This window comes from Polyodon spathula, chromosome 11 (genome assembly GCF_017654505.1).
Source record: "Polyodon spathula isolate WHYD16114869_AA chromosome 11, ASM1765450v1, whole genome shotgun sequence".
NCBI classification, from domain to species: Eukaryota; Metazoa; Chordata; class Actinopteri; order Acipenseriformes; family Polyodontidae; genus Polyodon; species Polyodon spathula.
In genome coordinates, this window is record NC_054544.1 from 38,025,825 (window position 1) to 38,049,692 (window position 23,868).

General features: G+C 37.3%; 1 protein-coding gene across 3 annotated transcripts; it reads right to left on the minus strand.

Moving 5' to 3' along the window:
• Positions 1-1,840: 1,840 nt before the first annotated feature.
• LOC121322542 (zinc finger matrin-type protein 3-like) lies at positions 1,841-22,460 on the minus strand. Of its 3 annotated transcripts, none has more exons than XM_041262644.1 (6): positions 22,210-22,460; positions 17,381-17,703; positions 16,369-16,500; positions 15,842-16,011; positions 7,256-7,356; positions 1,841-3,756 (listed from the first exon to the last, which is right to left on the minus strand). In XM_041262644.1, the coding sequence occupies exons 1-6, from the start codon at positions 22,319-22,321 to the stop codon at positions 3,548-3,550; spliced, it is 1,047 nt and encodes a 348-aa protein (XP_041118578.1). In that variant the 5' UTR covers positions 22,322-22,460; the 3' UTR covers positions 1,841-3,547. The 3 variants fall into 3 exon arrangements, with proteins under 3 accessions (XP_041118578.1, XP_041118579.1, XP_041118580.1); XM_041262645.1 differs by having other exon boundaries at positions 22,297-22,449; XM_041262646.1 differs by having other exon boundaries at positions 22,197-22,271.
• Between the last annotated feature and the right edge of the window lie 1,408 nt (positions 22,461-23,868).

Sequence of the window (23,868 nt, forward strand, 5' to 3'; positions counted from 1 at the left end):
TGTTTTTCTTGCTCTTAAAATGATTTTATTCTTATCTGAAATGGTTTCCTTTGCACTTGTCCTTACTTCTAAATTGGGCCCCGATACTGTACATCAGATTGATGGTTTGAAGTTATGGAGAGGTCTTTCCTCCTTTATGCACTCTTAGTGGCAAGCCCCATGTCAGTACATGTACAGGGAGCTTGAATAAATACATTCAAACTTTTAAATCACAACCTTGTTCAATGGTAGACTACAAAAAATCCTTCCCTAGTTTAGCACTCTTCTCAATTGAGGAAAGCAGACCTTGTTTGTATTATTTCCGTGAATGTATTCAGCTGTAAGGGCAAAAGCACTCTCCTCCTGTAAGTTATTGTATATGGAAATGCTCCTGTTCTGCTTGCAGTCTTTATAAATGCCTTACTCAAACTCTGTCTTAAAACATATGTACAATATTTTTTATTTTAATTATCTCACCTGAAGTGCTGATATATGGATTTATAAGGCATTAGCATTCACGAAAAGGTCAAATCTTTTTTCTTTTTTTTTAAAACAGGTCCTAAGTTGCCTTTTACATTTTCCAGGTAATCACCCTGGTAGTGCACTTTTGATCCTAGCTCTGCCAGCAGAGCTGAGGACAAATATTGCACAACTGAGACAGGCATTGATTCCTGATCCCACAGTTCATTCTCAATAATGTAGCAATGAGGTGCTGTTTAGATGAAGAGGGAATAACAATCACTATATCAAATAGTTATCCTTTCAGCCTATTCTTCCCAACTTACAAACAGTGTGATCTCTAACCCCCCCCCCCCCCTCCCCCGGGCCTAAAAAACGAACAGAAAGAAATTAAATGTGGATGACTTCCCAACTGAATACATTATAAACAGATTCCTGTAAACTTTTTAGTACAAACATTTCAGAAATAAAACAAATAGTAATATTATTTACCATCTCTTTAAAGTACAGTGGCTCTTTTCGAAAAGTTTTACGTGCGACTCAAACATTTTACATTCCCCAAACTCTGGCAATGTAGTGCAGTTGCTAGTCTTAAAATCCCCCCCAAAAAAAAAATAAATAAAAAAAATTCACCCTTTTAATATCACATTTGAAGTAGAAAAATATGCACAGAATGCAAATGAACATTTAAAGTAACTTTAACGTGATCGGGCTAGTCCACATTCAAGCAGCATACTGCCTAACATTCAAGTAAACTATGTTCATATTCAGGGTGATTATAAAGTTAGCTGACCACTGTGGGGAAAAAAACAAAACAATATTCCTATCTAATCTCAAAGACAGAGCCCTCTCTCAAGACAAATACTGCTAATATTCTGCATCTCATGAAATACCCCATGCAGGTATCAGCAACAGGACTGACCTCTGGTTGTAGCCCAGCAACACATCCGTCATTATAAATCACCCTGCACACAAATAAAGCATCCTGGGGAATAGCAAAGGTACACTTTCTTTAGAGGAATGCAGAAACTCAACATTTAAATGATTTCAGAGTTTTGAAATGTGAAACCGTCAGTTACAGTAAAAATAATAATAATAATAATAATATTTATTTTATATAGCGCATTTCATAAAGGTTTACCACAAATTGCTTAACATATCAACAGGCTCTTTAAAAAAAGGTTAAATTCCTTATTTAAAATAAATACAAAATAAAAAAATAAACTGCCAACATCTAACTTGTAGACAAAGTAGCAACACATAAATAAGAACACTGTGGAAATGTCCGCTCTAGTGCACTGGGGTTTGAGATCAGGGGCATGTCCTCTAAATCACTGCAGGAAGAGAAAAAGCTCTGGCTTTTCTGTTCTGTACCACATCATGGATCGTTACTGCTGTGTAACCTGTTTGACACCCCCCCGATCTCAAACCCCAGTGCACTAGAGCGGACATTTTGAAAAGAGCTTTGAAACTGACTTCAAAGTCATAAGTGTGAAACGTTACGAAATATCGAGAAATCTTAACTAATGCATTTTTCTTTTTGTTTGGATTAACTTTGAGTATCATTTTCGTGTTTCAGTAATGAAATCGTGGACACTTTTTGAAACGCAATAGTGCTGTCTGAAACATGCCTAATATCTTGGTATACCTGGCACACCAGAGTGTAACCACTAACCTGCCTTTCTGCAACACTCTGCCCCTGCTGGTGTAATACATACTTCAATAATACATAACAAATAGAACAAACTACATACACATAGAACTGTGTTGCCCTTTGTCTCCTAACAAGAAAAAACTAAAGCTACCAAATAGCTCTGCCTGTTGTACCTTTCATAACCTGAAGGCCAATGACCTATGAACTGACCTCAGGAACCGGAAGGTTGCAAGCTTTTGATACCGACTACAGCTAGGCCAGCAGACTACAAGAGAGCTTCCCCTCGCATCCACCTTGCTTCTGGGTCTAACTCAAACAAAGACTACTAATCGTGGAGTGGATTTATGATGGGCTGGGTGTAGACCACCACCAAACTCATTTCACTGTTACCTGAGCTGAATCCAAACCCAGGCCTCCAGAGAGAAAAGGCACAAGGACAGGGAAGGAGATGATGTGCCACCAAGCTCCCCAAAGTGTCAAGTCTTGTCATGTTCCAAATAAAGTAGGATTCCCCACTTTTCACAATGCTTTGGTTTTCATTATGAGTATGGGTAGATTGTGTTATATGTTTTCCACATACCATTTTTAATTTTCTTTCAAACTTTAAAAATGGAACGTTACAAATAAATATTTGACACATTCATAATAAAATATATATTAAGGATACATGATCCAAAATAATAATAACCTCTCCTGCCAGAAATTAAAACTGTGTGCTTTACCATGGTTCATCAATAAGCAAGGGAAAGTGGTTTCCCTTCAGAGGAAGAAGTGTGAACTGTACGGCTTTGCAAGGACATAGCTGGGTTAGATTGTGTTAGTCATACCACACATATTTTAGTACGTAACAGGTCTTCCACAAATGTAATAATGAACTGCTTTTATATATATTGCTTTTATATACACGTGAGCAAAGCCAGCTAACTGTATTGCCTCACAGCAGGGTACCTGGTTGGGTAGAATTTTGTAGTGTAATTTACTTTTTCTTTTTTCTAAACATCTGCTGAATTGGGTGCTGTGGGGACCAACTTTATATAAGGGTCCCAAAGCAGCTAAACTCACAGCTGACATGACAAGAGAGATTGCTTGATTTTTCCTGAGAGAAGCAGTCTATTAAAATAGAAGACTTTATCTCAGGTGCAAATAGTATCATATCGTTAAAACTCAGGTCAAAACACATCATCAGCTTGCAAAAGAAAATCTGGAAGGACATGTTTGATTCATGGCCTACCAGCAGGTGGTGCTGGTGTGTACAAAAAAAAAAAAAACACAGCAACACCATGCAGTTACTGTATAGAGAACAGCAGCGATCCAGCAAGTACTTCCAGATGTAGTCTAGAAGAGAATAATTTGTCTTGTCCCTTGACAGGGTACCGTTTGGCCCCTAGATCCTGTGAACCTTTTAGTGATCCTTGTCTATGTAAGCAGTGCACGTCAGGGCAGCTGCAGTCCCCTTTATGTATAGCCTAGGTTTTCCATCTCACTGCGGTAGCGCTGCTCGGACACTTTGCTCTTGTGATGTTTGCTCTCCAGGTGCAGCCGGAACTCCGCCTCCTCGCTGGCCCCAGAGTTGCACATGGAGCAGTAGAACTGGCCGCTGGGCGTGACACACATCGCCAAGTCCCGTGGGATTCGTTGCCGAGGGCGCGGGTTATAGTAGGGACCTGTAGGAATTACAACGCAAGATTTCAGCTTCGTGAAAGAGTGAGCAGTACAATCCTAACCGTGGAGGAGATACTTAAGAAAGCCAGCCAGGGTACATTTGGTTATACACAAACACACACGATATACAGTGCATGTACATTTTCTTGCCCTATTTGAAGCTTGCAAATTCCCCAACTAATTTATTAAATAGCCTTTTTGTTGCTATGACTGTATCCAAAGTATTTCTGAAGCCAATGATTATTTTCTTTTTAACAACATGTTCAGTATCTCTAGCCTCTGAAAGCTTTGAATCAAATTGAAAAGTGGAGGGCAATACAAAAGAAAACATATGATATATAATGCCTAACTCATTTTGCTTGAGGCTTCAGCATTAGTGCAAATTCTACTTAGTTCCTTCACTGCTGAGAAGACGACAAAAGTAGCGAATTCTATTACAAGCAAACACGCCAAATTCAAATCCAAAAGAAACAAGAATGTTGTTGAAAACAACTTCAAAAGTATGTCTTTATCCTACCTTAAATATAAAGCTTCACTTAAAATGTGCATCTCAAGAACACATGCAAAGATTCCAAAAATGTATCTACAGGTTCCACTGTTACGCTTCACATTATTAAAGCACATGCACCAGTTGAAACGAATAACAAATGAAATAAAGATAAACCATGCCTAATGAAAAAGACACAAGTAATGTGATCAGAATGTCCAGGCTTGCACTGCATCAATATTGTTTACAATTACTGCTCCTATTGTAATTACTCAAATGTTGGAGTTTTTCTACTTGTTATGGTGTTTTGACTTTGTGTTCAGGAGCTGCAATCAGTTTTAGGTGCTGCCATTGACATAAGTAAGGCTTAATATCAGTAAGTGCAAGCACCATACAGTGCAATGTATTGCCATATCCAAAGTGGCTGATGAAGTTGGCTGATCTAGCTCCTAGCTTTGCATCAGTGTCAGGCAAGAGCAGTCCTGAATTCAGATGAAAGCACAAATTTATATTAAGAAAAAGTATTTGAGTATATGAATGACTACAAGCCACAATGATCACAAACATCCTAAAAAACGATGGGAACAGCAAAAATGTTTTGAACAATTCGAAATGTTCAAAACCAGCCTGCTACGATCACTGTTCGTAAGACCATACTAGAATCGGCAGCCCTCAGTGGAATTTACTTTACACGGTCCTATCATCTCAATTATGAGCATTGCATCTGCGAGACCCTGCTGACGTACTTGCGCCTCACAAAATGATGGGTCAGTTTACACTCACCAATGCCTTAGCACTGTGACTGGGTTTTACAAGCAAAAGCAGACCTCAGTAATTATGGAACTCATCTAAGTTTTATCACAGCTCTGCTGCAGCACAAGGACTCAGACAGTGTCTTCTTGTCGCAAAACGTTTGGCTGCCAAAAGATTACAAAAATGTTGCGTTTATGACTGTTACTAAAACTAGCAACAGACACCCCCTGCAGATGTCAGTGAGAGTTACAGCAGCCATGTGATATTCATCAGAAAACAGCAGGCTCTCTCACAGGGCTAACAGCAGATAGCATAATTTTACTCAAATTAGGTATTACACAATACCGAACCACTCAAACACTGCCAGACTGTCGGGTATCTTTTTCTACACATTTACACCTAGACAAATTCTCAAAGAAAAGACCAACTCACTCAGCGATACAGTACACAAATTGCATCAATAGATTCAACATTGCTTCAAATATTTAACAAGAAACACAGTGTACTAAATGAAGTATACATAACAATAAAGCAAATAAATAATATTCCGAATAAATAAGCTTTTTCCTTCAGAGTTTAATTTACATTTTTTGTGAATGACTAAATGTTCAGCAGTAGTAAAGACATCCTCTCCACGGCAGTCCTAAGGATTCAAGGAACGGAAACAAGACAGATACCAACAGCATTATCGAAACAAAGAACAGGGGCTGCTGTACGCTGTGAACACACAAGACACCGGTTCCTTTGGGCTACCTGCGGCTAATGTAACAAAGTTATGCCAAGCAAGCCAGTTTTACCAATTTTAAAGGAGCGTCAAAGAGGTACATACAACACAGTATCAGAGATCATTCCTTTTCCAAAGCCTGCCCTGTTGTAGTTTGGAGTTGTCAGTCAAGTACATCCCCTTAGAGCAGTGGAGCACAACTCTGGTCGTGGGGGGTCGGTGTCCCTCCTGGTTTTTGTTCTAACCATACCTTAAATTAGTTAATTGGACAACTTAAGCTTCTAATAAGGTCCAATAAAGTACTTTAGGGTGCAGTTGGAATAAAAACTGCAGGGACGCCGGCCCTCCAGGAGCTGCACCGCTGCAATAGAGCCTCAAGCACACAGAGACCAATCGAATGTACATGCTTTGGTGACTTGGCAGTTGTATCAGAATATTGTGCTGCAGGTCATCATATGTCTTTCCAGGCATTGAAGAGTACTAATGTGCAAGATGGCAATGCCCCTTTCTATAACCCCAGAACAGAACAGAATGGATTACACTAGAACAGATGGACTAAACCAGTGGTGGGCAATTCCAGTCCTGGAGGGCTGGTGTCCCTCTTGGTTTTTGTTCCAATTGTAGCTTAAATGACTCAATTAAGTGCTTATTAGAAGCTTGATTGGTCCAATTAATTAATTTAGGGTACAGTTGGAACAAAAGCCAGGAGGGACACCGGCCATCCAGGACTGGAATTGCCCACCACTGGACTACACAAAGCAGGACTCTTATTATTTGGTATGCCATCAGCTTTAATAGAAATTCCACCACTATTTATAATTCTGTTTATATATGAATTTATTTGAATTAATTTATTTATATGTTTTTAATATAGTTTTTATGAAACATGAAACCATTTATGAAACATGTTAGTTATATTTACAACAACTGATGTCCATATATTATATTATTATATATATATATATATATATATATATATATATATATATATATATAATGCTATCCTGCTTCTGACTAGCTTTGACCACAATGCTACCATGCTACAATTACCCTAAATGAATAACCCTGATGTTTCTGTATGTATTATATGTAATATTGTAATATGAGGGTGAATGAATCACCCCTGGTGAAAAGCCCAGTGTAGAGCATGGGGTGATGTAAGAGGCACTGGAATCTAAAGCTGTTCATGTGATGTATTTTCAGCTTATTCAATATCTAGCTGTAACTGAAGAGTTAAACAAAAATATACATGGTTTTCACAGAAATAGTTTTCTGTTTTTTTATGCTAATGGTGTTGTATCTTTCACTGATTAGGGCTTCTATATTGATTCTTGTTCTCGGAGAACATAAGAAGAAACACAATTTAATGATGTACGTCTACTTAGCTTAAAGACAGTCCTTTAGGAAGACGCCACCTTAGTTTCTAACTATGCTCAAGTTCACTGGCACAAGGACGAAGAACACAAGAACATATGGAGGTTGTGCATGACGATACACTTTTTTATCACATTTACTAGCATGACTGTATTATTTCTACCTAGCATGCTTTGAGGCACATACGCATTCCTGCGGGTCTTCATTATTTTAAAGTCGTTCCCTTCTTTCCTTGGTCGCCTTTGGTTTGCTTGTGATGTGTCTCTGAAAAGAAGAAAAAAATGACTATTATTGTATCGGTCTCAAAACATCCCTAAGACATCAAAGAAACCACAGCAAACAAATCAACAGTAGCCATCTCCACCCAATCAAAAAAGGTTTTTACTGAAAGTCAGTCAGTTATAAGTTGGTATGCAGTTTTTATTTTGCTTAAAAGGGCAAAAGCTGTGTGCGTTTCTGTTCAACATGAAATGTTTAGAGAAGCATGAACTGCAAGTCGTGAAACATGTAAATTATCCCTTTTTACCCTTACTTAATACCATGGTTTTTCTTGAAGACAAATGTAACACCTTAAAGTCCAACGCAATTCACACTTTTTAAATCTTAAAAAAAGTTTGCATTCTTGTATGACTTATACACACATAAATCAGCTTGCCCCTTTGCCTCATTAAATCCAAAATCCATGCAAAAGGCATTTCCTGGTGAAAGGACTAGAACTTTGAGAGAATCCCACTTAATCAGAAATGTGGTTCCTTATCTATGACCATTTAAAAGCAAAAAATACATACTTTTTTCACAGAAAGTGTGAACAGCACATTCTATTTTAATGATCTGAACAGTGATTGGTCTGCATACCTCCACACTTCAGCCCTGCTTTTCAGGGGGCATTCTATTCAACACTATTAATTCTATGAATATATACAATATAAACCAAGAGAAGTTCTGCAGAATTAAGTATTAAAATAGACCCCATTAATACGGACCTGCATTTTACACGACCAGTTTTTCAATTGTAATTCGACTGCTATCCCCTAGATGTCCCTGCAGCCACTCCAGTTATAGTAATCAGATTCACAATTAAGAAATCAACACATTACGCTTTAACTAATTAGAAAAATAGAAGCTAATTATGATGAGTATAAATGGTAATTGAATAAACTGATGCGTTAAAAGAAAATTCGAGAGACCTAAAAATGGAGTCAAAGACATCTCAATCAAAAAGTATTTCATTGCGCGAACGCACGCAACAATATCCACCTGGTGTTCTTTACACCAATGGGTATCATTTATTTTGCACAACTTGTATCTTTGGACCACACTCAAAAGTCAGCAATAGACTGAAATTTATCATCAGAAAAACACAAAAAACGAAAGGCTGAGATTGACAGCTATGAGACGGCATCTTCCAGAAAAAAAAAAAAAAACGTAAGGGGAACGAAAATTATGAAAGCCGACGAGATGGTACTTTCAATTTGACAGTGGCATTTGTTCGTGGTAACATTCCCCTGGAAAAAAATTATAATCCCAAACTACGTGCATTTCTGAACAAACATGCATTAAATGCGGGAGCAATTCCTACAGCAGGTCAATTTAGAAGGGAATATCTACGCCAAATTGCCAAGTTGCACAAACTGATAATTGTACAACTGATCTGACACTGTATCTGCAGTTACTGGCGAGTCTACAAATGCAAAAGATCAGTATGTTTTGCACATTTTGTTTGTTCTCCAAGGACTATCGACACCTTCGAACTGAAAGTATTATTAGCCGATACAATTAATCTGCACTCTGTGAATTACTCATTGTGGTACAGGGCGTTGTGAAATGTTTAAACACATTAGAAGATCATTTTAATAATGTCACTGGATTTGTCTCCGATAATGCCAGTTACATAATCAAGGCACACAATGACATTCTTCGAGGTTTACTGACTTGTAATGCCTACATAATAGCCCTTGCCAGCAATATCTGGGCAAATAATTGTCCGAAAGCAGACAAGCTGGTTGCAACCATTAAAAAATTGTTTAAACATTGCCCAAGCAGAAAACCTCCTTTTAAAGACCACCTGACAGAAGCAATCCAACAAGAAGGCTGTACTTTACCCATAAAGTTGCCAACTGAGCCATGCATAACACGATGGGCACTTGGTATTCTGCTGCTGAATATCATTCCAAATACATCCCTTTTTACGCAGGCTTTGTGGAAAGGAAATGCACATTTCACCAAACATTGTAGTGTTAAAGGCCCTCTAGAAATTGCTTAAAGATGTGCAAAGTTTAAAATTTCAACTCCCCTTAATTACGACGCATGCCAAGGGACTGGTGGATCTGATTCAGTGGTTTGAGAGCCGTGAAGTGAGAGTCCATCAAACATACAATAAAGTTGCAGAATTAATAAATACATAGCGAGCAATGGCACATGAGGTACACAGCACAGACACTGCAATAAACAAACTGTAAAAACCTTCCATGATGTTTCTGAAAAACTGACAAATTACTACAACCCGGATCAATGCAAAAAGAAACCAAGTTTTTTTTCAACTAGCTCATAACTTTCTGATGGCAGTGAGGATATTCAACACACACGAAGAATGTAGTTTGGATCTGGAAGCACTCCCATTATATTCTATTCCAGGATTTGATGCTGACTGTAAATCAGAAATGGACAAATACATACCATATGCAAAAGAAAACGGCAGTAGAATGACTTTGAATGGATTTTGGATTAAAACTGAAGAATTATTTCCCAATTTAACACGAAAGGCTAAAATATATTTGTCAGTTGTTACCAGTTCTGTAGATGCTGAAAGAAGTGTTTCTTCCTCTGGCCAAGTGTTTCTTCTTATGGCAACATTTAATGCATGGGGCATTTTCTTTCATGAAACTGTAAGTGACTCTTAATGTGCTGACCTGCGAACAACCTTGCATTATTATTATTATTATTATTATTATTATTATTATTATTATTATTTATTATTATTATTTATTATTATTATTTTTTTATATATTTGTAATATATATGTTACAGCATTGATGTTATGATTTCAGTATTTTATATAAATTGTTCTGGGAATCAGTGCTATTTTTTTAAACATTTTTTGCTGACAAATGATGTGTTTCTACTAGTAAACTGAAACATTTAAATGATTTATTTACACATTCTAAGAAATAATATTGAATAAGAGGTATTAGTAATAAAGGATGCATGACTAAAGAATATCCATAGCCGCTGCTGCCACATAATCAACACGCCAATGCGCTTTAACAGAATGACTAATTGAGATGATTAAAGGAATCGGAATTGATTATTAATCAATAAGTGGTTTAATTAAGCAGACTACATGACCACCTTGCGGTGGGAAGAATGAAGTGCAGCCTAAGAAAGCAGGTCGCGTAAAACACAGGCCCTGCCCATAAACTACCATCGTCCTAATACAACCAAATCAAGACAGATTGGCCTTTTTCAACGTCTACATTTGAACTCCGAATGAATATGGCAAAAACATTCTTGAGACTGTACCAAACAAGCAAGAAAAAACTCGGTTGCAAAAATAAGCAGTTTATATTATTATTATTATTATTATTATTATTATTATTATTATTATTATTATTATTATTATTATGTTGTTGTTGTTGTTCAGAATAATTTCTGCTTCAAAATTGAATGATTAAACTTAAAACCTTGTATGCCAATGTACTTCTTGCTAGCATGAATAATATATATATATATATATTATACACTATGAACACTATGAAGTCACAGTTGGTGTTGACAAATGCTGACCACTGTTGCACTCTTGCATGGTGGCAAGAGGTTAAGCTGGGCATTGGCTATATTATGATCTATATCAAGCAAGTGCAGCTGCTCTGTGGAACGAGGAAAATCTAGTGATAGAAGAAATGTGAGCCAAGTTCATGACTTTCAAATCCTGCAGTCAAATCGCTGAAAGACAGACAAGGAAGCAAAAATCAGTAGCACAACTTAGAAAATATAGCCCATTCAGAATGAACAAAATTAAACCATTTACCAAAAATATTTCCTACTTATGGAATCACCAAATCTATATATTTTTTCTTTTCTTTACCTTCTAAAAAAATAATCGTATCTAAATTTGCCACGTTTTACTTTCCTTGTCTACTGCATGTGACTCAATGTAACTAGCACCATTCACACATAGTTAATGCCACATATGTGCAAAAATCAGCACACACACTCCTCTTAGTAAGACCATTAAGAGATCATTCACACTTGAGTGAGGAGCCCACATCACCCCAAGTATGTGAATCCAAATTAATTTCCACATAGAATCATATGTCAATTCATGTATTTACTTTATATTAGCATTTCAAAATGTAGTAGGAGTGGGAATTTCAAATAATAACCCATATGGAAAGTAAATATATTTTCAATATATTTTTAACAGATGGTGTATACGGTTCATATATTTAAAACATGTAGCCATACAATGCATATGTTGTATTATTCATCATAAGAATTATATATATATATTATATATATATATATATATTATATATATATATATCATATATATATATATATTATTATATTCTATGGTCTATTGAACATACCAGTATTGGTAGCTGACTCAAGTTTAGAATACTAGAATGCTTGACCTCTAACTGCTCATAATTTTGATTTGTCACAGAGGTCACGGAAATCGTGAAAATCGTAAATGTGAATAGAAGTCTGTGAAATCTTGGAAATGGATGTAAAAACACTTTTGATTAGGCAGTTCCTTTTCTCCTTTAAAAAATGCATTCTATTATGTACTGAAAATACAAATCTGCGAGTATCTGTAAATTGTTTGGTTGTGTACACGCAGCATTTACGTGGAGCTATGTAGGTCAGCAAATGAGACAGCTGAGCGAGCGAGCATGTAAATGGGTGACAGCTCAAATGCAAATGACTTGGGAGTGAGCTGTTTTCTGTAAAGACAGAAGAACAACATCGCAGAACAGAAGTTTACCAACAAAGGTGTTCTTTTAAACACAGACTGCTCTAATTTTGATAACACAGGTTAATTCTGCAGATGTAGCCTTTCAGATGCTTTATTGACACCTCAATATAAAATAAGTAACTGAAGCCTACAAAGGATCCATTTCTTGGTGATTTCCTACCCACAGTGATGATAAAGCTTCATTTTCTATGTGCTGAGCTTCACAGCTGGTGTGAAATTTCATTGGTCTGATTACTGGCATGTCTAACTTGACTGTCTTCAAAATAGGACGCAGAGGTTTGTAGTCTAAATCATGGCTTAGAAATATTGATTTAGAATGTATCAAATGACATAAATACCAATAACTAATGGAGGCGCCAATGGTAAGAGGATTAGGAAACCGGTTTCGTTTCTCACAAAACAACTTAACGTTCTCAAGTCAAAGATAGATTTTAATGGCATCTGGTTACAACGGTGAGTCAAATCACACATTACTATTTAAAAAATTGTTAGTTTTTTTTTGTTTAAAACAAATTATAAACATGTCACTGTGCACCAGCACTTGCTGCTGGGGTGGGCAGGACATCCACTACTACATTATTATAGATGTTGCACAGATTTTCCTGAATTAGTAAAAACTGTGGTCAGTGCAGTAGCTGTGTAACCTGGTATTTACAGCTATGCTATATATCTATAAAAATAAATAAATTGTAGGTTTTGTGATAGATGTTTTAAACAAAAAAAAAAAAAACCCAGACAAAGTATTACAGACATGGTGTTTGGACATATACTTTTATGAGACAAACTATATTTTAAAAGACAAATATAATTCTCCAAACACGCTGAAACATCCGTTGTTTTTTTGTTTTTTTAATAAAAAATGTAACTAATGGCATAACTTAAATTGGTTAGACCCCTAACAACTCCTTTTTCCCTATAATAAACTTTGAACCTGAAATATTAATATATACTTATTACTTATATATACTTGTGTGTGTGTGTGTGTATATATATATATATATATATATATATATATATATATATATATATATATATATATAGAGAGAGAGAGAGAGAGAGAGAGAGAGAGAGAGAGAGAGAGAGAGAGAGAGAGAGAGAGAGAGATAGACACACACACACACTGAGTGTACAAAACATTAGGAACACCTGCTCTTTCCATGAAATAGACTGACGAGGTGAATCCAGGTGAAAGCTATGATCCCTTATTGATGTAACCTGTTAAATCCACTTCAATCAGTGTAGATGAAGGGGAGACCGGTTAAATAAGGATTTTTAAGCCTTGACACGATTGAGACATGGATTGTGTATGTGTGCCATTCAGAGGGTAAATGGGCAAGACAAAAGATTAAAGTGCCTTTGAAAGGGGTATGGTAGTAGGTGCCAGGCGCAGGACAGGTCGGTGGTCGACAACGGCTCATTGATGAAAAAGGCCAAAGGAGGCTGACACAAATTGTGCAGAGCAACAGACGGGCTACAGTTAGTCAACTGACAGTCCTGTACATTGGTGCCGAAAAACCCATAAAAGAGTGCACAACTCGTCATACCTTGACACAAATGGGGTATGGCAGCCAACGAGCTAACAGAGTTCCACTTCTTTCAGCAAAACACAAGAAACTGCGGTTGCAGTGGGCTAAGTAACGAAAACACTGGACACTGAAGGACTGGAAAAACATTGCCTGGTCTGATGAATCCCGGTTCCTGCTGTTTCATGCTTTTCATGTTTCATGGGAGGACTAGGGTATGGAGAAAACCACATGAGTACATGCATACATCATGCCGTGTGTCATCATTCAAGGCTGGTGGTGGTGGTGTCATGGTGTGGGGTGTGTTTTCATGGCACACATTGGGCCCCTTGATAAAAGTGGAGCAACGACTGAATGCCACAGGATATCTGAACATCATTGCCAATCAGATGCATCCATTCATGGCAACAGTGTATCCATCTGCTAATGGATTTTTTTAACCAGGATAATGCCCCATGCCACAAGGCTAGGATTGTCCAGGAATGGTTCCACGAACATGACAGTGAATTCAGCTTACTGCAGTGGCCTGCCCAGTCACCAGATCTCAATCCAATTGAGCATCTGTGGGATGAGATGGAACAAGCTATTCGGAGCAGAGATCCACTACCAGCCAACTTGACACAACTGTGGGAAGCATTGGAGTCAACATGGGCCAACATCCCTGTGGAAACGCTTTCGACACCTTGTAGAGTCCGTGCCCCGACGAATTGAGGCTGTTCTGAGGGCAAAAGGGGGTGCAACTCAATATTAGTAAGGAGTTCCTAATGTTCTGTACACTCAGTGTGTGTGTGTGTGTGTGTGTGTATATATATATATATATATATATATATATATATATATATATATATATATATATATATATATATATAATTTTTATTTTAAAGACAAAACTGTAAAATACAGGGTCACAAATGGATAGTGTTACTGTTATAGAGCTTTTAGCAGACAGATTTCGAGTCTGAAGTAGCTGTTTAGTAAATACAGAAGCTGCCCTGTTTGAGAGGTTTGAAAGCTAAATGAAGTGGTATTTTTGCTTTGTTTCCTGTTGTAGCAACTAAGCGAATGTGGTTCGTCAGTTAAACCATCTGAAAGATCCTCATTGGGATTTTTTTTTTTTTTCCCCAAAGCACAGCCACTTTACAGAACTTATGTAACCATTTTTCCACTTTGTTTTCACGGAAGCTTTTAGGTCCCTGTACAGTAGTTGCCATGACTGTTCATCCTGAATAAGGTATGAATGCGTAAAGCTGAAAATACAGGCAGCGAAAGACATACTCCAATCAGATTGTAAAAAATATGCATTGTGTCTAAATAAACTCATGCAGAAACGTGGAATGGTTCAAACTGTCTTAAAGTAATCTTTATCAAAAATGAACCAGCAAAAAAAAAAAAAAAAAAAAAAAAGATTAGCAAAAGCTTTCTTTAGTGGCACTACGCCCAGAATTTTTTCCAACAGAAAAGTAATTTGATTGTTTTCTTGTAGGGATTGTGGCAAGTGAAATTAAGGGAATGCGCTGTTGAGCCAGTTTATTTAAAAACAAAATGTTTTTTAAAATAAACAACGAGACAAACACTGAACAAACAAAAACAAAGCGAACACTCAACCAAACAATTAAGTTACATATTTCAAGCCCTTTCAAGCACACTCGATGTGCTTTGTTATTCACTCTGTAACATTAACATGATTTTTCTCTCCTATCAAAAAACATAAGTTAATTAATGAATGACGCTTTAAAAATAGGTCTTTTGTTTCCAGAAAGCAGACCTGTCTTTCCAAAGCAGACTTGGCTTCTACTTTGGGAAACATTTTGTCAGTGACTAAGCATGTGACTCACTGATCAAGATGACGTGATGTAGACGCTTCTACAGTCTGAACTGTCTGAAAATACATGTTCACTGATATGTACACACAAAGACCACGTCTTTAGAGCCTTATTGTTTTCCTCAGTGATCTGACTATACAGCATTGCTTGAAAATCATCATGTTTATTTATGTATACTGCCTAAAAAAAGTGTAGCAAAGTGTAATAAAGCATAGTGAAAGCATGGTAAAACATTGGTAAGCATTGTAAAAACCAGAGAGATAGAAAACCTGGCTAACCATGGTAAATGCACAGTATAACCAAGGAAAAAGCATGAGAAAACTGCAGAATTACCCTGCAAGTCATCATTTACAGACTGGGGCTTTACAGTGTGAACCTAAGTGTTAAACACGTTCCACGGTAGTCTGCTGGAGGTTGGCACTTACATGAAAGTGCTTCTCTGCTGGGCCTCAGCCAGCCGCAGCCGCTTGGCATGGTTCTTCCCCTGGTAATGGGCCTGAGCCACAGCTGGCGAGCTGAACGAGGCATCGCACAGCTTACAGTAATCATTCTCTGTAGCCAGAATCACCCGGCTACCTGCCTTAAAGGAACCTGACTGAAAGAAAGGGGGCAATGTGAAAATAAGTACCAGTAATTCAACAAAAAGGTCTTTAACGTGTGACAGCTAAAATTTGAAAACTAATTTTCTTAACATAATCACATGTCGCATTTTACTGACTATCTTTAGGTTTTTTTTGTTTTGTTTTGTTTTGTTTTACAGTAATTCTGGTAACGCTGATTTGAAAGACTTGTGACATCTTGATGCATAATCACCTCCTCCATGTATCCCCAGTTTCTGATACAATAAAAAGCTTATGCTAAAGAATGCTAAAGTTTTTGCACAAATGTAAGCGCAGCACAGACTAATCCTTTATATACCAACATGCAAGCAGAGTGAGAGAGCTGCCCTTACCTGAGTCACTGGTACTGTTGCTGGGGGAGGGGGCTGCTGGACAGGGGGCTCCACCACCTCTGGAACTCTGAGAGGGGGCGGCTGCTGACTACCAGCATAGAAATTCCGAAGTTTCTTATTATGATTTTTACCCTAAAAAATGAGGGGTGCAACAATTAATCAATGCATCGATTATTGATCAACTGACTGTAAATTTCCTGATCTTCGATTACATATTGGTGAATCAATGCATCAAATTAGAACCCAATTTGAAGTCTCCTGCTGCCGGTTTGCATTAAAACCTTGAGTGTGTGAGTGTGTGCTTCTTCTAGTGCTATTACGGTAGATTAGCACGTTGCTAGCATACACACTTTAGGCCTCTACATCAGACAAATCAAATCAGAAGGCTGCCTGTTGTATTCACATTTTCTTGATTTAAAAATTAAGGCAAAACATTTTTTTTTTTCTTTTGGTTTTAAATCTATTAAATCTACTGATTTACCTTCTTCAAAACATGTGGTGTTTGGATTATATGGCAATATTATATAAAAAGAAGCTGAATTTAATACAATAGTTAAGTTAGTCAGGATTTGTGAGATTAATGTTTTGTTTTGCTTCTGGACATAAAATGTTAACAGTGATGAACAACCATAGTTCAGATAGAAATGACTTCTGTTAAAATATAGTTTTTATTATTATTACAATGTTAAAGGGACATCTGACGCAGATGCACACAAAATCATATCCTTTGTATTTCTTTTTTAATAAGTTTTCTAATTTGAATGCAAGTTGTTCCTTTTTGTTTAACTATTCTGCACAAATGTGTTTTTAGTTATTAGAGCTTCTGTTAAAAAAAAAAAAAAAAAAAAGTAAAAAGAAGAGCGGACAGCTGACAGCACGCGTTTCGGAGGACGCGTGTCTGTCTTCATCCCTCCCGAGTCTGAAAAAAGTTGAAAGTTTTTGAAAATCCCCCTTTCAGTCTCATTATTATCTCTTATTATTTAGTGCTTTCCTTGCTCTTCCCTTGCAGTACCTGGTAATGAGCTTGTGCTTGCTGTGTAGAGTTCAGAGTGACATTGCACAGCTTGCAGTACAAGGGCCTACAGAGGTCCTCCAAGGTAGAGTCCTGATCCCCCACAGCCTGTGTCTCCTCTTCCTGGGGGGGTGGCAGGGATTTGGGGCAGGGGGGTTGTGGCGGAGGATGAGGGGATCTCTGGACCGGCTGCAGGGAAGGTGGCCCTGAGGACAGTGAAGTAGACAAGGGGAACTGGAGAGGGTCAGGCTGGGAAGGAGCCATCGGTCGAAAAGGTGGTTGCTGGCACATATTCAGTACAGGTTTCACTTTGGGATCAGGACCTGAAAGAAAAGACAGAAAAGTACATTCTTATATCCCTAGATTCCATTAGAAATACCAGCACTGCCTGGCCACTTTATTAGGATCTGATTGGATTTGGTATTGCCCTGAAGTAGAGATGCAAATTAGGTTAATCGTGTGATATGACATGTGATCCACGCAGCTCTGTAAAGATGTGGCAGCTGCACAATTGTTTTGCATTCAAGAGGCATGATGATGGGTGCATGTCGTAAAGAAAGTCATGCTGGCAGGCATCTCCTAAGAAAATAAAATGATATAAATGTGGCTGCAGTGATGGACAGAGGGAAAACGCAAAGAGGATTAATATTATTAATGATTGAATGTATTAGAATCTGTCGTGACACCTTCCAGCAAACAGGACCCAACCTGATATTACTTACTGGTTATTATAAAGTGGCCAGACAGTATTTGCATTGTATATGTCTCATCTTACAAACATATGCACATACTGTATGTATGAAAAGTTGGCAGCCATCCCTAGAGTGGGTAAAGTTCGCCATCCACACTATTCTCCAGCCAAGCCCTGCATGTACAGTACAAACCCACAGATACAAATCATCTGCACTCATGATAACATTTCTTCAGCATTTTAGACCATAAAAGAGAACTTGGCCTTGTTAACACCTTGAGCTTTTGCAGCATCAGCTGTAAAGCAGATTGTCAGGATGCTATTAATGCAAGCCATTGTACAGGAGGTTCTCCAAGTACAGCATGCTTTAGTTCTACAAAACAGCCACAAACAACCAAATGTATTATGCATGTGCCTGCTGCTCACAAGAATAGCTCCAGCCCTCTTGGGACTTCATGAAATGCAAGTCAAGCAAACGATCAGATCAGTTAATCCTATCTCACTTTCCATAAATACCTTTTCCATCATACATCAGACTAATATTGTAATGCTGCAATAACATAATACACCAATCACATTGAGACAGAACCGGACCTCTGTACCGGTAAAGGCCGATCTGAATTACACCCTGCTTTTGAGGAAGGTCCTGTAATTAAGCCGCTAGAGATCCAGCAGTGTTACTATTAGAACAGTCACCTCTGACTGTCACCTTTCCAGTTGACACTCCTGGTTGAGTAAAGTTCACACAGGGATAGTGCTGCCCTGAACAGTACAAAGGCTTCAGCCCTTACAACCTCAAAACTATATGCATCTACAGTACAAACTAAAATGAACAAGAACCGTATCTGTCAAAAGTAAGGAGTTATATGTCTCAGGTGATTCTGCAAATGCTGCTTGAGAAAAGGTCTTGATAACTCAATCAACTTTGATAAAAGATGTTTGCCCTAAAAAGGGCATCACTCAAGTGTACATACCAAAGTGAATACAGAAGTATTAAGGGGTTGACAACCCCTTGCTTACCAAGCCTACTATTGCCCAGCATGCTCTATGGCATGTGCAATTAACTTGAGTCTAATTATGACTGAATGTTGCCTTTCAATTTAAGATTCTCTGAACTTAATATAAGAAATATGTCCCAGGATACTGAAAATGATGAGGAATTTCCGTTATCTACAAAAGGACTTGTCTGAAATATGTGCATAACCAAAATTCCCAAAAAAGAAGGGTGTACAGGTATATGGGCTCTATATACATGACTAGTACTGAGAAATGTAAAATGATAAAAATATGTTGTGCTGAACCTGTGTTGCAATGGATAAAACAAGTTCCATTAATGTTACGCTTCAGAGACAAAATCATTTGAATGTCTAAGTAGCTCTAAATGCAAATGTATTGCACTGTATTTATTTATCATAGTACCTGCTAGCCATGTACTTGCTGGTGCAGACAATGTTATCTTAGAGGGCAAATCCAAATTAAATCAACGACTGACTACAAAGCCAGGGACTATAGCCCCTAGTGACCCTGTGCACATTATAAAGTACACTGTTATTATGGTTTCCTAAAAGAGTTTATTTCTTTAGGGCTCAATTATACATAGTTCAATGCGGAATGAAATCCTCTGGGTTACAAGAGAATAGACACAGAGCAGCTATTTTATGAATACTTTCAAGGCAGACTACTCAACAATTTCCTGTCTCAATTAATTTTATTCCACAAGCTTGTTGTAATGTGAAATATCATACCCACTTCATTTTTGCATGGCATTATCGTACATGTATAAAATGATTATTGTAACTAATAATTTGGCCATTGGAGAATAGTTCCAAAAATAAAGTCCTGCAAAGACCTACATAAAGCTATCTCAAGGTTACGGTTGCATCACAGGCTCTCTAAAGATTTTTTTGGCCTTGATCCTTATTTGTTGGGTATAGCCTCTGTATGATGTGAAGAAACGATATGCTGTCAACAGTACTGGTACTATCCAGTGCTCAAAATGATATTTAACCCCATTCACAAAATCTGCATCTCTAACACTCTGAGATAGAATTCCAAAGACAATGAGCATCACTGAAAAGCCCAGCATCCTGAGGGCGTATAGGGAGTGATCAGTTCTATGAGGTACAGTATGGAGGTCCAAGGGTAGACAATGCCTTCTAAGCTAAGATCACAATCAATTCTAAACTCAACTGGCAACCAATGCAAAGGTTTTAAGACTGGAGTATTTTAGACAGAGTGCTGTACAGGAACAAGGGAGCTACAGTAACATTCAGTGCTGGACAAAGTTGTAAGCCTACCAAAAGCATGTCACAGTTCAAGACTGAAATTTCACACAGGCATTGTGACAGCATATATTGCAGCACCCGTCTCAGAGGAAAAGACAGAGGAGTTAACTGTACCCAGTGGCAGCATATAGCATAACCAATACACCAATAATCAAATAAATAAGGCTTTATATGTACTTGGTGCTTAAAGTTATTTTTCTGTTAGCAAGGAATACACTTATGTCTGAACATGTCTGTGGTTAAGGCAAAATTCAGAAGATATAGAAAAGTTTGTGTACAATGACCTATATTCTAATTACAAATGTTCAAACAATGTTTCATGAAATTAAGGCCATGTATATGCAACCCACACAGGTTAATAACACAGTTAGTCTGTTCTTTCCTAAACTGAAACTGAAAGCATCTTATTATTCATGCAGTTTGCCAGGTACATGATTAATACTGAATAATGAGGTAACAGAACTCCACAATTACATGCACATAATGTAACTCTGAAAAAAAAAGAAATGCATGATACTGCATACTGCAGGACCAATACCAGGGATAAGTGTATGAGCAATTAAAACCAACTCTGCCTCTGCTATTGTACATAAATGCTAACAGTATTACCATTGGCTGTCATCCAAATGTTATATAGCTGTTGGTAAGCTGGAGAAATGGCAACAGGAATAAAATCCAGCAATCCTATTTGGTTTAAAAACACTTCTGTAGTGGTGTACAAAATAATGCAATTTCCTCTTGCTGTAATGTAATACTCAGGCTTATTACCAGATCAGAATTGCTATTCTATCTGCTTCTGAACATAGCAGTTAGCACCTTTTGAAGTCTGGGCACCCTCTTAATTGTACATTTTACTAGTGGTGATCTTGTTCTGGTAGGATGCACTGTAAATCTAAAGAGGAGCCACATCCTGGATGGATTTTATTTAATGTAGTCATTACTTACATGCAACAGGAAAATACAGTTTTTACTCTACACGCCATTTTATATGCCAAGCCATTATTTAATTACTCTAAATGCTAACTACTGAGTTTCTAAGTCTTACTGTTTCACAAAAAGGATTCATCTGTGATTAATTCAACGAGATATTAATCTGCAAAAAAAGCCTGACTGTCTGTTCTGTCCAGCACTTGAACTTCTGAACATAACAGGCAGTGTTGTATTTAAATACTGCATACAACGAATGCATGGAGTTAGTTGCCCTATATTGATGTAATAATTATAGGTCAATTGGTTATCAGAGGTTTGTTTTACCGATAATTCTTCTTATCATTATTATTATTACACTAATTATTATTAAATTAATTTGTGTCGACTTTATTTTTGTATCAATGATATTATTTTATCACGTTCAAACTAAACGCTTCAAACACATAACTGTAGGACAGCACGTCATTTCATACATGCATTTAACACGCGTACACACAGCATACGTTTTGACATCTCTGCAAACTTGACACCTGTACATCTGAAAACTGCTGCAACACGGATGCCGGGTCACCAAGCACCCAGACACCTGCATTGATTTACAGTACACTACATTTATATTTCATATCAAAACGGTAATCGGTACAGACCACCCAAAATCGACCGTACGATGAAGGTCGTCTAGGCAACGCCAGCAAACAATTATACAGTATTTCTCTGAAATGATTCATTTCAATTTCAAAATCACCCTTGCGGTTCCCAATCTGTTATTTCTGCGCCTGCTCAAATGTAGAAAAATACTGTTAACTACATTACCGTTTATAATGACACAGATCATCATCACATCGGCGCCGGTAGTTTACAGAGTGCATCAATCGTAGCTAGACTTTTTGCAGCTATTACAGCAACTTACATTTTTAAATTACCTGTTAACCTGTGAACAAAGTGACTGTTACTCCGATAGTTAGGAGGCTGAGAGGTATAATTTATGTAATTATTTTGGAAATAAGCACCTCTATTCTTCACATTCATCGCCATCTTCGCCGCATCCTTCAACAGCTAGCCATTGGACTCTTACACTGACAGCAAGAGGGGGGAAGGCAGGGTTGAAACAGGCTTCAAAAGTAAAATATATTAAGCTTCCCGCATTACTGTTACATTTATATGCCGATCTAATTTTAATATTTTAAAACCAAAATAAAATGTAACACTTTGTGGAATTATTTGCAAACAAGCTATTTTTGTTTTTACTTACCTTTTAAACATGGTACAGTCCGTTTCCCATGATAAAGGAGGAATAATTCTGCTCTGGTTTTGCAGAGTGTGTTTGAACGATTGTATACTCATATTTGATGCTATACCCTACTGTTTGATGGATGACAGTGTGAATTTTTATAATTGTATTAATTTATGTTTAATGCTGCTGAAGTGGTCTACATTTATATGAGTTATCCACCATTTCTATCAATACTGTAATTTAGCAAAAATAAAGTTTTTGTCAAAAAAAAAAAAAAAAACATATCTTAAGTAATCACTGCAGTCAAAGAACATGCACACATGCTGTTTGCCATTTTAGGTCAAGGAAATGGTAATCTTTTTAGCACGGGTTTCCTCAATTTTGTTGACAGAGCAGATTACAATTTTAAAAACACAAAATATTGCAAACTTGCATTTTTGTAAAGGCAGCAAAAAAAAAAAAAAAAAAAAAAAAAAATGTAAAAAAATGAAAGAACTCTACAGCAAGTCTGCACATGCCAGTGTCTACAACAATCTCTTTCGAAAATGCTGAAATAATGTGGTTTTGTAGTGCATCAAACAGCTTTGCTTTAAAAGCCTTTTATACTGCTCCCCTTATTGTGATGTTGAAATCATATATAAAAGTTTAACCATGCTATATTTTCATGGTATTATTGCAGTTTTACAATGCCTTCCCCATGGTTGTAGTACGCATTTATCATAGTTGACCATACCTTGCTATTCTTCATGATGCTAACCTATGCTTTACCATGTTTTTACTCTGCTTTATTACACTTTGCTATGTTTTTACTATGGTAAACTTTTTTATAAGTGATAAAAAGTAGGCTAATTTGTTTATGCCGTAAAGCTGTTTTAAAACAAACATGTTTTTTAAACATAATGTAATTGGTTGAAATGTAGTACTGTCTGTTTAAGAAAAATGATTTATTATTCCTGCCTCGGCAAGAAAATGTTAGAAGCACCTAATCAGCTGAGGTGGGAGGCAGGACAAGGAATGGCTGATGCTATTGGAGAAGTTAACGGTTCAGTAACAGTGCCACTCAGCTAATAGAGGCTGCTAATATTTTCTTTGTTGCAAGTAAAGACTGTGTGTGTGTGTATGGAACAGAGCACCACCGACCTGTACAAATGTTACTTCACCACTATAAGTCCTTACAATGGACTACACCATTTTAGAGCCATCCTTTGATGGTTACATGAATGCTTTAGCCCTTACAGACATGTTTACTCGGTTCACTTTTGCTGTTCCCACACACAAGCAAACGGCTAGGACAACAGCTCAGGCACTGACTAAAAATTGGTTTTCTTATTATGGATGTCCAGTAGGC